The sequence below is a fragment of the Macrosteles quadrilineatus genome, unplaced genomic scaffold (assembly GCF_028750875.1).
Source record: "Macrosteles quadrilineatus isolate MER2022 unplaced genomic scaffold, UCM_ALF_1.0 Scaffold_9__3_contigs__length_116548681, whole genome shotgun sequence".
Taxonomy (NCBI): Eukaryota; Metazoa; Arthropoda; class Insecta; order Hemiptera; family Cicadellidae; genus Macrosteles; species Macrosteles quadrilineatus.
The window spans coordinates 82,541,337-82,557,088 of record NW_026542602.1 but is presented as its reverse complement, the minus strand read 5'-3'; the positions used below and the strand labels follow the sequence as shown (position 1 = coordinate 82,557,088).

General features: G+C 35.1%; 2 protein-coding genes across 5 annotated transcripts in view; one reads left to right on the top strand and one right to left on the bottom strand.

The window, feature by feature from the left end:
• LOC129002423 (probable helicase with zinc finger domain) overlaps positions 1-8,210 on the top strand; it is a 30,496-nt gene extending 22,286 nt beyond the window's left edge. Inside the window, exons 20-24 of the mRNA XM_054430206.1 lie at positions 232-399; positions 795-943; positions 2,970-3,102; positions 5,469-5,677; positions 6,494-8,210. Of these exons, the coding sequence (XP_054286181.1) occupies positions 232-399; positions 795-943; positions 2,970-3,102; positions 5,469-5,677; positions 6,494-6,908 (1,074 nt within the window). The 3' untranslated portion in view covers positions 6,909-8,210. The remainder of the gene's footprint in view (positions 1-231; positions 400-794; positions 944-2,969; positions 3,103-5,468; positions 5,678-6,493) is intronic.
• Positions 8,211-10,773: 2,563 nt separating this feature from the next.
• The window catches only part of LOC129002462 (sodium/calcium exchanger 2-like), a 41,903-nt gene continuing 36,924 nt past the window's right edge, over positions 10,774-15,752 (bottom strand). For 2 of the 4 annotated variants that reach the window (XM_054430288.1, XM_054430290.1), the window contains 2 exons: positions 13,096-13,274; positions 10,774-12,325 (listed from right to left, as the gene is read on the bottom strand). In XM_054430288.1, coding sequence (XP_054286263.1) covers positions 12,083-12,325; positions 13,096-13,274 — 422 coding nt within the window. In that variant the 3' untranslated portion in view covers positions 10,774-12,082. The other 2 variants (XM_054430289.1, XM_054430292.1) reach the window with 1 other exon arrangement.

The following is a 15,752-nucleotide window of genomic DNA, read 5'->3' as shown; positions in this document are numbered from 1 at the left end:
ATCGCAGTTATATTCAGGATTTTCTGTGATCGCGTAAAAGGATGATATTTTTCAGTGAACATCATGAAAACATTGGCATTTGAAGAAAATAAAATCAGACTCAAGCTTTTATTAAAATCCAGGCTTTATTAAAAATCTTAGGGTCACACACCTCTAGCCCTTGTACATTTGACTATAGAGAGTAGTAAACATCCCAGTCCCATGTTAAAGCTGTTACCAATTTTTACCCAGGTGAGGCCTAGTCCTACGAGCCCTAACCAGATGATAGAGGCGGGGCCATTTCTCCGCTCCCCCCCACTTGCCGCCCCCACCATGATGGAGCAACAGAGGCGGGTAACTTCTGCGTTTGACAAGGACCAGATACAGTTCCTACACAATGTACACTTCCCAGAGCGCCAGGTAAAGAATCTTCTTGTTCTTAATGTTGTAAAACATTTTAGTGTCATTTTTGCTTATTTGTTATTGTTTTATATATTTATTTATTTTTTGTGTATATCTACGTCCAAGACATTTGTTTCGCTTTTTAAGAGACGGTCCAAACTGTGGTCTTATCACTGTCTAAGGTTGACCTTTTATTAGATAGCATAATTAATTGATAGCCAATGACGAATGGTATCTAGGTTACAATCTCGCTGCCAATCAAACCAGCGACCTTCAGATTTGAAGGCGAGCACTGCAACTACTACTTGACTAACTAGACAATTGTTGACTAGCCTGATAACATAGCGTCATCTTAAAAAAAAGCACGTTTTCAAATTCATTTTTAAGATTGATACAAAGTTGTTGCATTACAGGGTATCAACGGGTTGACAGTGAATGGACTAACATTGAACGGATTGTTGCCCACGGACGTGTCTATAGGAGAGTTGGCTGAGTCTCAACAGAAGCAGCTGGAATGGTACTCTCATCTGTTGGACACTGTGGGAGTGGACGCTGCTGTCAAGTGAGTCATACAGCAAACTCTGCTATGTTGTCATTCTTACTGGTTTCAACCTTAATTTGAGTGATTTTGTGAACATTTTCCATCTCGATTAGTAAACATTTTTTACTCTTTTCTGGATTCAAATAGTGACTTTGTCCTCAGGTGAGAAGGGCCTAAAACATACAATGATTTTCCAAAGCTGACAAAATAACTTTCTAGCTTTTTCTAGTTATGCCCACTAATATTATACTAGTACTAATATTGTTAGTTTTAGCGAATTTCCCTATAGGGAAGTAGCTATTACCGTAGGTCTCATGGTAAGACTTAGGCCCGGGACCGATTTACTTTTTCATTTTGATGTCCCCAGAGGCCAAAAACACCACACGTTCAAATATTATATATATACAATAAGCCTTCAAACAATTCTAAACACGGCTGTGAACCATGTCACAAGCCCCGATGTGGTATTTGCAAAATTATGAGTAATACAACTGAATTTGATAGTAAAGTTACAAACAAGGTTTATCCGATTGTTGGTAGATCAACTTGTGAATCTCACAATGTGATTTATCAACTATCGTGTAAACATTGTCCAAAAGATTACATTGGCCAGACTTCAAACTCTTTAAGAGTTTGAATGACAGGCCATCGTTTTGATGTGGTACATGAAGACAAAAGAAAACCAATCTATAATCATGCCGCTCACCACAACCAAAATTTTGAAGGCTGCTATACCCTTAAAGCCCTTCACAAAGTAAACCCACATCAAAACCCTAAATGCAACCAACTGGTTTTAAGAAATTCTGAATTGGCTCACCAGTTGGTACTGAAAACAAAGTTCCCCTCTGGTTTAAATTTAAGATAGTAAAAAAGTGATTCAACTCAGCTGAATTTTTAATTTTTTTATTTTCTTTGATCTGTACTCAATCATATGTTCTCAAAATTCAACGATTTGTAAACAGTTCATATTTATTTGTTTTGTTCATCTTTACATTTTTCATTCTCTTTGTTTGAAAACGTTTGTATTTAACGAAAATTTGCAATGTGTCATGTTTCATTCATCATAAACTCTATCAAGATCTCCTCAAGAATATATATATATATGTGTCCGTGAACACGATAACTTGAGTAATTTTTATCCGATTTTGATGAAATTTGGTTTGAAGGTGTAAGGCGGGATAAACTGAATAAGTTCGCGATCCAGCATGATCGGACCATGGGAACAGGGTTTTATGGGGGGTTTTATGGGGTAAAAATTGGTTTTTCTCACTTTTGACCCTCAAAACACAACATTTCCCAATTTTTATCTAAACCTTCTTAAAGAGCTTAAAAAAACGAACAATTCAGTATATCAAAGTGTTTTTGTACTGTTATTGGTTACAGAGAAAACTAAAAAAATGGTAAATTTAAAATTCTCATGTTATTCTTATGGAGAATATTGTAAAATGTTGTAGTTTGCTTGTTTATGGATATCTTTTGATCAAACTTGGCAAATATATTCATTTTATACTAAGCAATAATTATTTTACTTAAAACACATACTTTATTAGTTTCCTTGTAGCAGCAAACCTAGGTACTCGTTAAACCTAATGTTATTTAAATAGATCGATTGAAAATCAATTCAGCCAAATGGAAATTCGCTTAGGCGTCAGGTTTGCTGTGACGGGGGTATTTTCCTAATAGTTTTGATAAATAGAACCTGCAATATCCCCTAGAACATAAACTTAAAGTAACAAAAAATTTAACTTCAAACAAACAATGGTTTGAATTGTTTAATTATTTTTACTAGTTACTTTGTAAATATAAATTGAAGTAATAAACACAGCTTTGAACAAAAGATCAGCAAGTGTTGTTTGAATGTATTTCAAAATAATATATCACAAATTTTCAGGCTGTAAATTTACTATTCTCACTGTAAATTGCATTCAAAGAAATTGATTTGAATAGAAGCCATCATTATAAAAAATTAGCTCTAAGAACTAACTTTTTTCTCGGTGTAATAAATAACCTTGTTGAGTAATACATGTACAACTTGTTACTGTGGCAGATTCTCTGAGTTGATGGCCATGGTACCACGCAAGCAGGCCGCTGTCCTGTCTGAGATAAGAAGCGTAGACGACATGTTTGCTGACAAATTTACCAGCCAGCCCTTACCAAACGGTTTCACCCATGTTCCACCGGTATGATGTAGCAGGTTCTCTCACTTTGAATTGTGATGTTATTGTATAATCTTGACTAATTTAGATTGTTTTACAATTTATTATTTTTTTATTTAGTTTAGAATGAGCTTAGGCCTATGTAGGCTAACTTGATTGTCTGATCTCGGGGGTGTTGTGGTTCGTGTGAGGCTGAATAGGTAATTGAACCTGTTTGTATAAATATGTACATTTAATTAACTCATTTCAATAAAAAACAATAAAAAGCTTTGATGAAATTAGATTAAGTTACTTAAATGACATTATTACATAATTAGGTTAACTGCTGATTCAACAGACTTCTGACAATAATAACAACTTCTGACAGGATGTTTTGATATTTAAAAAGAAAGATCCAACAATGGATTTAAATTTCCTAAGTTACATTACTTAAATAGTACTCATCTTTATCTCAGCAGTGTTGCAAGTGAAGATCCTTCCACCACTAGGCACATGGCGTCGGGTGTAGAGAAGTCTTCCTGGGAAGTGAGGGACAGCAACTTCCTTTCGATGTAGATATCGCCTAAAATCTCGTCACAAGAAGACTGGTACTTGATATACGATCACGGGGACGAAATACAAATAAGTAGGGATGGTCAAGTCTCGAAATTTCGGGAAATTTCCGGGAAATTTTCAATCTCGTTACACGAGACGAGATTACTTTTTGGCCGAGATTTTTATCGAGACGAGAATAAAAAAAAAAAAAAAAAAAAAAAATTAAAAACGCCTGCAGAAAGTCAATGCAATACCCGCAATACAGGAGCGTGTTGTAGTTGTGTTTCCTTTTCGAAGGCGTTCTTATTTAATTAATTCTTTTAATGTAAATATTACTTTAATTCTTTTAATGTAAATATTACTTTCATTATTTTAATAATATTACTTTAATAACATTTGAGAAGTTTTGTTAAGTGTAAGCAGTGTGAGGAATGTTTTATTACTATAAAAAAAGTCAAAACAAGTAACTATTTTATAAAAATTAATATTGCTTTTATTTTATGATTTATTTTATTTTAGGATAAGTTGAACTCTATCCTAACTGATATCACCATTTGGGGGAGCGAGCTGGCGTAGTGTGAGGTCCCGGGTTCGATCCCCGCCAAGTCACCAATGGATTTTATCTAAGTGATAATGCCGCAACCCCTAGGTCTAGCCTGAAGTAATGTGAAAAACAATCCCAGACTCGTGCCTAGCGTCCTTAGGACAAAAAAAAAAAACTGATATCACCATGTTTCCTAATCGTAGGCATTTTTAATAGGTTAGGCGTGATTAATAAAAAAATGTTATGCTGATGTTATTTAATGAAAGATTGTAAATATTCTTGCCTATTATCATTATTTTAGTATTTAAACAGTCATCTAACAATGTTACAAAATCAGGTAAAAATTTCGAACGTGCATTTCCCGTTGTGTATGAGAAGAGAAATCTCGTCTCGATCTCGTCTCGAAATTTTATGAGAAATAAAAAATCTCGTCTCGTCTCGTCTCGAACTAAAAATCCAATCTCGTCCATCCCTACAAATAAGTTAAAGAAATATTCTGATTGACGATTCATCCGTATGATCATTGTTGAGTAACGCACTTCCCTCACCGCAAAACGGCGATGCCCCCTCTCTGGTGGCTCGTTGACGAATAACCTCCCTCTCTTCCCTCTCTACTGTCCGTCTAGCCCGATTTTAGTTCTACTCCCCCCGTTAGGAGCGCTGTCCAACGGAAACGGAAACCAACCCAAAGGCTCTCGAAGCTTCTACATCTTTCTAGAACCGGACACAGAAGTTACCCAGAGTGCTCTGAAACCTTCTAGCATGTTCTCGGACAATCTGGAAGGTTGTTCAACCCCCCCCGCTTTGTACTTGAACTTGTTGGCGGTTTCTTCCGAATTTGAATTAACATTATTCTTTTTTCCAGTTTAATTAATTAATTAATTTTTTAAATATGCATCAACCCATTACTCTGACAAGTTTGCTACATAATTAATTGAGCTTTGATGACATTCAATTCTGTGATCATGTTAATTATCACAGTTAATTTGTAACTAAGCCGTACTCAAGCAAGTACTAAATTGAGTTGTAATTTAAATAGTGATATAAATGATTTAGTTCTGTCAATTACGTCGACTTTTCAACCGAGCCAAACTGAATGAACTTCCAATTGAATAATCAACTTCAACTATAGCATCTTTTTTGTCACATCAAATATCACAGTAACATAAACTAAGAGAGAAACCCATTTTTATATGCTGCGAGTGGCTGATTTAACTTATTTAAAAAAAAAACTAAAAAAAACTTGGATGGAGTTGGATTTTAACTTATTTGCCACAGCTGGTCCTTGTTGAGTTTGATGTAACTGTGACAGATGATTGATGGGTTGGGAGCTCGGCCACACACTTGGTTCCTGGGAGAACTGCCCAAGGATCAGCCACAGATACTGCCTGTGATAGACTGCACCAGTCTGCAACATCAGCAGCAACTGCAGGCGTTGCAGAACCTGCAGAACCTGCGGCAGCAACAGCAACAACAACAGCAGCAACAACAGCAGTTGGCGACCTTAGCTGCGGAGGCCAGGTGAGATTAGGTGGTATAGTTAGCCATCAGGAATGTTGGGATAACAGGCTTAACTGATCCATCCCGGAACAATACACATAAAGACTTTACACTGTACACAGCCTGTTTTGATTCTCTTCAAACTTTTTAAATGCTTGATTTACCTTGTTTGATGAACAGAAGCAGTAAGTATGACAAATCATTACGTATGTGTGAGGAAGTAATTGATTTTTTCTCCTGTCAGTAGTCTATAAATAGTTAACTCTAAGAATCACTTTTCAGGGTGCCCACCGACCGGGAAAACTGGCAATTATGCGTGATTTTTTTGAACGGGGAAAAAACCGGGAGTTATGCGTGAATTTTGTATTTTACCAGGAATATTCAGTTTGCCGCAATCGCCCATGAAAATCTCGTTTCCCTGACTGCGGGAGACGACGATGACATTTCCGTGATCGAGGGAGACGATGATGACGTTTCCGTGATCACGGGAGACGATAATGAAGTCAACGTGGCCACATGATTTGTTGGTGATTTTGCCATGATCGCGCATAACTATGATACTGTAATCTCCCTTTTACAAATCCTACTTGGTGATCCTCTATACGTTACTTGTGTATTCCTCGAGGCGTTTTTTATGAATTTTTGATAATACTTTATACCCATGATGACTGAGCAAAGATATTCCTTATTTATTTTGATTTATTTATTTTTGAATTTATTTTGAACAAATTATTTGTGGTACATAGTATAATTGAAGTATTTTTTTGAGGTATTTTATGACATTATGAATAACTGGAATAAGTGTGTATCTCACAATAATTTTGTTATTTTCCTAAGGTTTGACCTGGCCAGTCCGTGGGGCGTGGACACTGGAGCTACAAGCTCTGTTCCACTCTACCGTCGCCAACCGCAGAACCAGCTGCCAGACAACACAATGAACGGTCTCATTGGCGAAGAGAAGTCAGTCAATGGTACTTCGGGAGCTTTTGCCGGCTACGCCAGGGCAGCCATCAGTCTGCAGTCCAGGGAAAATGGGGTTCACTCCAGGGACAGCAATTCATATCAAGATCCAGACTCTGGGGATGAGTTGTTGGCAAACATCCACCGGACGACGACCTACGCTAGTGTACTGCGCACGCAGGGCAAGTCTAACTCTAACTCTCCGACGGAGGAGAAAGGAGATCCATTTGCGGTTTTGAGGGAGTTGGGAAACAAGAGCACAACTTCGGGGCTATATCATTACTTCTCTTAAGCTGCTCCCTCTTGGTCTAGGGGTCTTGGGCAACCCACAGTGAATGTTACGCTTTTTATTATTCCTCTTTATCAGTATTTTCTTTCTTTCGATTATAAATTTGCTTAGATTATTTTAATGTTCATTAAGTTTATGTTATAAAGTTTTGAATGTATAATCTCAGGCAGCAGAATGATACATTAGACACTCTTTTAACTGATCATCACTGGTCAGACCTATTACAAAAATATTGGGATCTTGCGAACAGGTTTTTAATGAGATGAGACCTCCCTCCCTACTATATAAACTTTGATCGGGTAACAATAATTATATGTTTTTGAATACTTAGCATGAGGGAGATGTTGATTTAGCAGGTCTGTTGCCTGTTAGGCTAATAATACTCTGATCTCAGAAGCGAGCTAGTATAGTGGTAGGGCAGGTGGCATCGGTCCCCGAGGTCCTGGTGTTAAAATTCCATCAATCACCAATTCATTATTTTATCCATGAGATCATTCAATTCAATTCCATTTTTTAAGACAGCGTCTCTCATTTTTGTTTGTTATTCAAGCTGATTATTTTATCCTGAACCAATCTGTACCCGTTCTGGAGCTGGAGTCTTGCTGTATAGGTGGGACATTGTGAAAATAGAAAAAATACTCTGATCTCGAGATGGCTGGTTAAGAAAGAGTCTAATGTTGAAAAACTCTCCAAAATCTCTTTACAGACTTAACTTTTCAATCTGTTCTGAACTAATCGTCCAGTAGTGAATATTATGAATTTAGATTAACCATCAGTTATTTGCCTAGTGGAGGATATGATCGTATTCAATATTAATAAATAAACGAGAAGTTATCAAATTGTATTCACATTTTTCTGATGCATTTTTACTTGTAGAGATGTTAACATCACTAACACATCACTTGAGAGTCATTTATACATTTCATCATCTATAGTTCTTGTGGTAGTCCATGAGGCCCCTAGATTTCCTTTTAGCATGTATTTATGTGTGTTACTGTACCAAGTATCGTCGAGTTCTGTTTATTGTATGTATTGTAATTGTATTATATATAGAGTGAAACTAGTACTCCGCACATCCCTTGTGTAAAAGAAAAATATGAAAAATATAAAAAAAATTTGAAAATAAAAAAAATTAAAAAACTATCTCCTTAGCCAATGTATTTGGTAAATAGATTATTTTATACTATAGTTAATCAACATTATAATCACTGTATGTATTAAATATTATATTATGTATTTAAGAGATTAGTTTTCAGTTAGTGAGATTTTATGTTCTATCGATGTTGTCAGAAACAAATTATAAATATTCATCTCATTTGATTGTTCATTTCTGTATCCATTACCAAAATTCAGTTTATTACAATTTCCTCCTTAGATGTGTCAGAAAAGGGAGAGAATTAAAACTGGTGATTAATCTTGAAGGCAAAATGCATGACAATATGAAACACGTGTCTCAAGTCATTCATCAAAATTGGTTTGTGAATCGGTCTGATACAATATACAATCATAGGAAGGAGATTGAAGGGGTTTTTGATCCTATTCCTTATTCAAAAATAACAATATAGTTGATTAGATTTTAATTCTCATGGATAGTAAATTAATTTATTCTCTTAGACAATTTGTTTAAGGCTTTTGAAATTTAACCTAAACAAACTTTTTTTAGTTTCATCAATTCCATGTACTCAATGAGCCAATGCTATCAATCGTAGTATGGATCTAAAAGAGTAATTTTTCATTTGTAATAAAAACACAATAAATCAATTAGAAAGTTTAATCAGCAGTTGTGCTGCAAGGTGTTCCAATGTCTAAACATGGTATGTGTCACATGAATCTGTTCATATACAGGGTGAGAAAAAGTCCTGTGATAGTTAAATATTTCAAAAAATAATGAAGATAGAGTTAAAAAAAACTTGGTACAACGTTACCGGGCATTAAAATAATTTTAACACATTATTCAGCCTTTAGGAGTTGGAAGAGAATCTTAAATGTTGCATAGGTTGATATGCACATCAAGTTTAAGGTTTTTGTTAGTAAAATACAATGCCGCAAACCCAAACTCAAACGGATATTCGAGTAAAAACTGACAGCTGTTCTAAGATTTCTTGAATTTGCAAAGCTATTATACGCCACCTCCTCAGGGGAGTGCCTGCTAAAAGTCTGAAGAAAATCATAAATGTTAATTTAATTAAATACGGAATGATTCTGACAGTTTTAAGGGATTATTTTAGTGGAAATCTATCCAGGCAAATGGAAATCCACTTAGTCTGCAGGTTTGCTGTGGCGGGGATATTTAATACATGGTGCTTGCGGGTCTAAATTAGCATTTTTACTCCCTAGTAAAAGTCAGCTGTTGTAAAATTTGATTGATGATTTATTAGGATACTTTCTAGCTAATTATTTGCACTCTTGTCAATCTATATAAATAAAATTAGAGTTTTGTCTGTACATTGCTTAGAATAATGAACTTTTTGGTTATTTTTACATTTCATAGGTCAGAGAAACCGAATCAAACCTTATCTCAATTTCTGTCTGTCTGTCTGTCTGTCTGTCTGTCTGTCTATCTGTCATTCTCTTGGTAACGCTAAAATACGCACTTTATTACAACTACTCCTCAATAACTATAGCACTGTCCCGCCTGAAACTTATTTTCCAAATACTATACATATATGAGATGGTTTTAGACGTATTTCATCGAATATGAGACAGTTAGATATTTAACAGTAAACCCTTGAAAATCAAGTTTTTGTCGATTTTTGACGTGGAATTTCTGGAAGCCCATGTTAACCTTATGAGAAATGAAATTATTGAATCTTAACAGCTGTTTCAATTAAACAAGTTGGTTCTGTTCTGTGATGTTCAATAGCATTAAAGTTACAAGGATTACCAACAGGGTGCAGCACTAGCACTATTATTTCTTTTACATTTATGACAACAGCTAATTTGCAACCTGGAGGCGAGTGAGCGTAGCGAACGAGCTAACCTGAAGGCAAGTGAGCGTAGCGAACGAGCTAACCTGAAGGAAAGTGAGCGCAGCGAACGAGCTCCAACATACAGGTGAGTGAGCGTAGCGAACGAACTTCAACCAGGACGTGATTGAGCCATGCAAACGAGATCAGATAGTAAAAATAAAAGTAAGCCTACCGTTATAGGATCGACCGGCAGACACAGAGGTAATTTAACCTTTTATTGATTGTCATACCGATCCGGAACAACAAAAAACAACATAAAATGAAGCTATGTATAATAGTTTGGCCAGCATATCTTAAAATATGCAAACCAACTGCTGTTCTTTATATAAGAAGGTTTCAACTGAATATTATAAGATCCCCGTGCGTAGAACGGGTACACAGCTAGTAGTTTGATATATCCATGGTATAATGTACACTGTACAGTAACACAATCGTAATAGACAAAATGAATTTTGACTTACGAAACAGCTGCTTATTATACATTAGCAAAATTGATAACAAGCTGGATGTCGTTTTGAGAAGTTATCTATACATTTTCGTTTGCTAGCCTAGTTCGTTAATCAATTATGCAATATCAACCCCATTTCAACCCTCACTAATTTTAATTTTCAAGTGAAACTTGAAATCGGGTAGAAAAAAGTAATTTTATTTTACGCCCTAGTGATAGGCGTTCTGATAGAAAAGACCACTGATTTAGTATATGACTGATAGTGTAGGTCTATTAATGCCAAGTAGCTTTGTACCAAGTTTTATATATAGCTCTATATTAATTATTTTTTTAAAAATTTTACTGTCCAGGGACTTTTTTCTACCCTATTTAATCTGATACATGATTGAAGAAATGAAACACTGCACTTTAGGCAATAGTTTTTATTAACTGGATAATATTAAGACAAATATATCTTACAATAAATTAATATAATCTCTTTCTATTTATAAATTATAAACTTTCTGTGGGATAATCTTAAACCTACATCTTAAAAGGTATTAAAAGTCTTCACAAATAAAAACTAACTTATAAACTGTTATTAAATATCTATAAAGCTTAGAAACAAAAAATAATCTCTTATGTAAAAATAAACTTAACCTGTCATAAAAAAATGTAATGAAAATATAAAACTTAAAAATCAAGTCGTTTGTTAAACATTTTTTGTAAGGGTACAAAACCTTTTTTTTATTTAGTCAGGTTTGACTAAAGCTATTTTTCTATATCACTTCATACACATTAAATCAATTTATCTGGAAATATTTTAAAATTGTAAAATCACCTTAATCACATGAAATATTGGACGGTCAAAGCAGTCTTGGATTGAAGAATATAAAATTCTTTTTAAATATTGCAGCTAGCGTTAAGTCTAATGCTACAATCCATGTTAAATACTTACACTAGAAAAACTTTACAATCAAAAAATGTTTGGTAGTGAAAGTTAAGTAAGTAGAATGCAAATATGCTTCTTATCTTCAAGAAAATGATTTTTTTTTCTTAATACAATATAAATTACTATATTAATTAATATTAAATTTTTAAAACCTGTTTAGGTTGTTTTTGCTTGTTACAGAGAAAAGTAGCAAAATGGAATGTGTGTTACTTAACCTACATAATGCTTCACAGAAGCATCTTTCCATTGCAAAAAACATTCAGCTAAAAACAAAAGTTTTTGGAAAGTAGTTGTCCATACATTGGATATAATTGCCATCAACTATGAAAAATTACCTGAAACAGCCTTCAAGCAATTGTTTTGTTTCATAATAATGTTTTTCCAACTTAAATCTACAGTTAAAACCTAAACTTTTCAACCTAGATTGGCGATGATAAGTCAGAACACATACCAAAAGTTTCAACAATAAAATTCACAAAATCCCATCTCCTTGCACTGATAATTACCTTCCCAGAATGTTGCAAGGAAAGTATGAAAAAATTAAACTCTAATGTATTAACTGTTGGATCTTTTAGTTAATGAAATAATAATTAATAATGCTTTTCTTGCACGTTCAACAAATGAACATTGTAACTGTTACAATGATTTTCAGATATTGAATGGAATGACACTGTATCAATATTCTCCTCAGAAGTGAGTGGAAGGAATTATTTTCTCAGAAGTTGAGTAAAAGGAATATTTTCTCAGAAGGTGAGTGGAAGGAATGATTTTGTCAGAAGTGAGTGTAAGGAACAATTTCCTCAGAAGCTGAATGGAAGGAACCATTTCCTCAGAAGCTGAAAGAAAACACGTCGTAAGTCTGCAGCCAGGAGAGAACGATGTACAACACCCAGAGAGTGACCAGGATGAACACTGAGAGATAGCGCATCGAGGCAGGACCTCCGATCTCCGCTTTGCCGAACACAGCGAGGTTACGCCTCAGCACCAGTAGGGTGACGGCAATCACAGCCGCAATGGAGTACATCAGCACGCTGAACCCTAGTGCGCCAGCTGGCACTCGGAAAACTGAATCCTGGCAACAGCAGTGGGGTTGTTTTAGAGGTGAAGTATAACCACAAGTTGTAGTACTTAAACATTGTTTACGAGGTATAAAACAGAGACCTATGTGTCACACCTCTTTTGGTTCTTCTGAGAGGAAAAGTTAAAGTAAAATCATTGAGCATAGATATTAAATTTTGTTTAACTCGAAATTAAGTGAAAAGTTCTCATCTTTCAATAAATGAGATAATCTTCTATGAGTGAGTTTTAGGCAGAGGACTGCTACTAAGTCTCACCACAGAAAAATATTTATTTCAAGGCCAGACTTTCAAGTCTTCTTGGCCCTCCTCTTCACTAATTAGGTTCTCCCAATCAATTTTTGACCCTTAATGTAACCGTGCCTTAATGTTCCATAGTTTAAAAATTAGGTAAAATACTTAAACCATTTTGAGTTTATCTAAATTATTTTTTATCTACATTGGAAGATGATCCGAGGTTACCAGTTGTTGTCTGTGGCTTCAAGTAGGAATATCCAATAATGTAAAACTTAAAAAGCCAAATGTAAAAATACCTACTGTTTCCAGATTGTTTTAACCGCAAAACTTACCCTGAGAGAATGATACGCAGCCGCAACAAACCAAGGCATACCCACACCCATCAACACATTGACTGCAATGCTGCCTGTGATGTGGATCATTGCACCGTCAGCGTAAGCCTCCATCCTAGTCACTGTCCGAGAGGCTAACGTGTCCGGCAAGGATGTACCCAGGGCTACCAATGTAATAGCTGCAAAATCAAACTAACCTGGCTAAAGTGGTAAATAGCAGCCATGAACCAAGGCAACCCCATCCCAAGGAACACGTTAACCGAGTTGCTTCCGTTGATGTTTCCGATGCAGTCGTCAGCGAACTTGCTGTTCAACACGGCTGATCTTGAGGCAAACGTATCCGGCAAAGATGTCCCCAGAGCGACCAATGTAATGGCTGCAAAGAGGAAGGGAAGGTCACTCAATGTTGAATTTTGATGTTTTTGTACAAGCTGGGATCTGCCTTTCCATATTTTAAAAATGTAGAGTGTAAAAGGGTTGTCAAGAAAGTAACAGACGTTTTGCAATTGGGGTGGGGCTATCGCCACCAATTCAGCATTTGAGCATATACCTACAATCAGAAGACCAACCAGCTATAGTAGCTAGCTCATCTCTCTCATAGCTCTCTCTGCAGTGGGGTATTGAAATGAGCGCTATCATTGCAAATCCCCCCACTTCTGAGGTGGCAATCAAACTTTAGTTGGCAAAATGTCTTGAGCCAATTTGAATTTTTTACAAAATTTGTGATGCTCTTATGGTATTGAAGTGATGATTGGAGGCTTCATGATATTAACTTAAAAATGTGGTGTATTAACTTTGAAAAATGGCCAAACTAATGTTTGTCACCACGACGGCAGTGGTAGGCTTAATCTAGTGACTGACGAACTGGTGGGGAAAATCAGTGAAATGTGCTGATTCACAACTATCAAAACTTGGTTGCCACAAATTTTGTCCCCAGTGGTATCCTAAGGTCTTAAGGGGTTATCACAAAAACAGAGACTTGCTGCAGCACTGACATTCCTGGAAGACTGATAAAAGTGGAAAACATTAACAAAACTCATCACAACTTTGCTGTGAACATCACAAATCTGGCGATCAATTCCAATTAACTTGTGATTTTTTGCAAACAAAAATCTAATCACAAAGCCCATCTCATTACTGGTTAGATTCACAATGACAGGGACAGCACTTATTTTAACACTCTATTGCAGACAAATTATGAAAGATGTGATGTGCAGTGCACATTGTGCACGCTACCGTAGATGGTTGCCAACTGAGTGTAGAAAACTTATGATGCAAGGATGGTAGCGATAGTCATCGCCCTCACCAAGTGGTACTGATGCAAAATCTCTACTTCTTTCTGGACGTAGATGCTTGGTATTCTTGGTTGAACGATCAATATGAGTTAGAGTTATATAATTTGCTACTTTCATAAACAGGTAAAAAGTATGACAGCATAAAATCTTCATAACATTGCTTCAAATGTCATCCTTGAATAATTGCTTCAAATAAGACTTTGTAAGACAACTAGCTTATTATAGTTGCATCTTTGTACAATGAACATGTGTAATAGCACAAACTAAGCAGCAGACTTTTACAAGTGTATAACAGTATAAGTACACAGTACGCAAACTAAGCGGCAGACTTTTACAAGTGTATATATAAAGTGTATTATTCAAGTGCAGTACATTTAACAGGCTTTATAGTTTCAGCAAACGTTCTTTCTTGTGTCTGGACAAGAGGAAAAACACAGTATAGTTGAAGTGTCATTGAATTTCTCACTTTGAAATAATGAATTCTTCATAATGACGGAAAAGTACAGTAGCTTACTTTGAAAAAAATTCTTTTTTAGTTTCATCCAAATTATCTGTTAAAAATTTAAACAAAACAGATCTGGGTTAAGAATATAAAATAGGTCAAACTAGTAGACATTACATTTACAAACAGACACATCCAGACATTAGTTTTTCAGCATGGATCTTAAACTGTTGTCTTGTACAATAAACAAATAGGGACACAAGAACAGTTCATTTAAATTTAATTGTAGATTTGCACCATGAGCCCACAATGAGTTTTTGCATTGCCATGATGACATGATGTTTCTGATACCTGACAAAATATAGATTTATTTTATTTTGATCAAGAGCTTGCAGTATGCTTTTATTAAGGTCAGAACGTTATATTTCAGCTCACTTTAAAATACTATATTGTTATGTAACAAAATTAAATAATCCATCCTTTCAGAAAAGAAAATCCTAGACTGTTAAAAGCAATATAAACCATCAAAAGTTAAACAAAATCGAGAACATTTCTGAAATATAGGTTCTAGCTACTAAGCATTGTCCACATAGCAAGGTTATTTAAATTTGTGGTTGGAAATTATTGAATACTGAATTTTCACTGAGTATGCGTCAAAAATAAAATGTATGTGAACAAAAAATGTGTTTGCCAGTAGAAAAACAATACAGACTACCAGTGTTTTTAATTGGGTCTGGTAAAATAAGTTTTGTTATAGATGTGGTTTTTTCGACTTAACTGTAATTTTATTAATGTTCCCGATAGTAAGATTGTCAATATATGTATATATTATGTATTGTAAGTATAATATATGTTATTTGGATGTACATTAGGTTTGAGATGTTATATACTAGATTCTACAATTCTACATGTTGTGTTACATGAGAAAAATATAAGACAGACAAAATGAAATACTCCAAATATGTATTTCCCCATTGATCACTTTTGTAATATTTTCCAAAAGCATATTAAATTAATCAAATAACGGGGGAAAGGATTATGAAAAGGAGAGTAGCCCATAGAGAAGTGTTGCCTTGGTTCCAAAATTGTAAAGAAAACATGCAAATCATAATGCTAT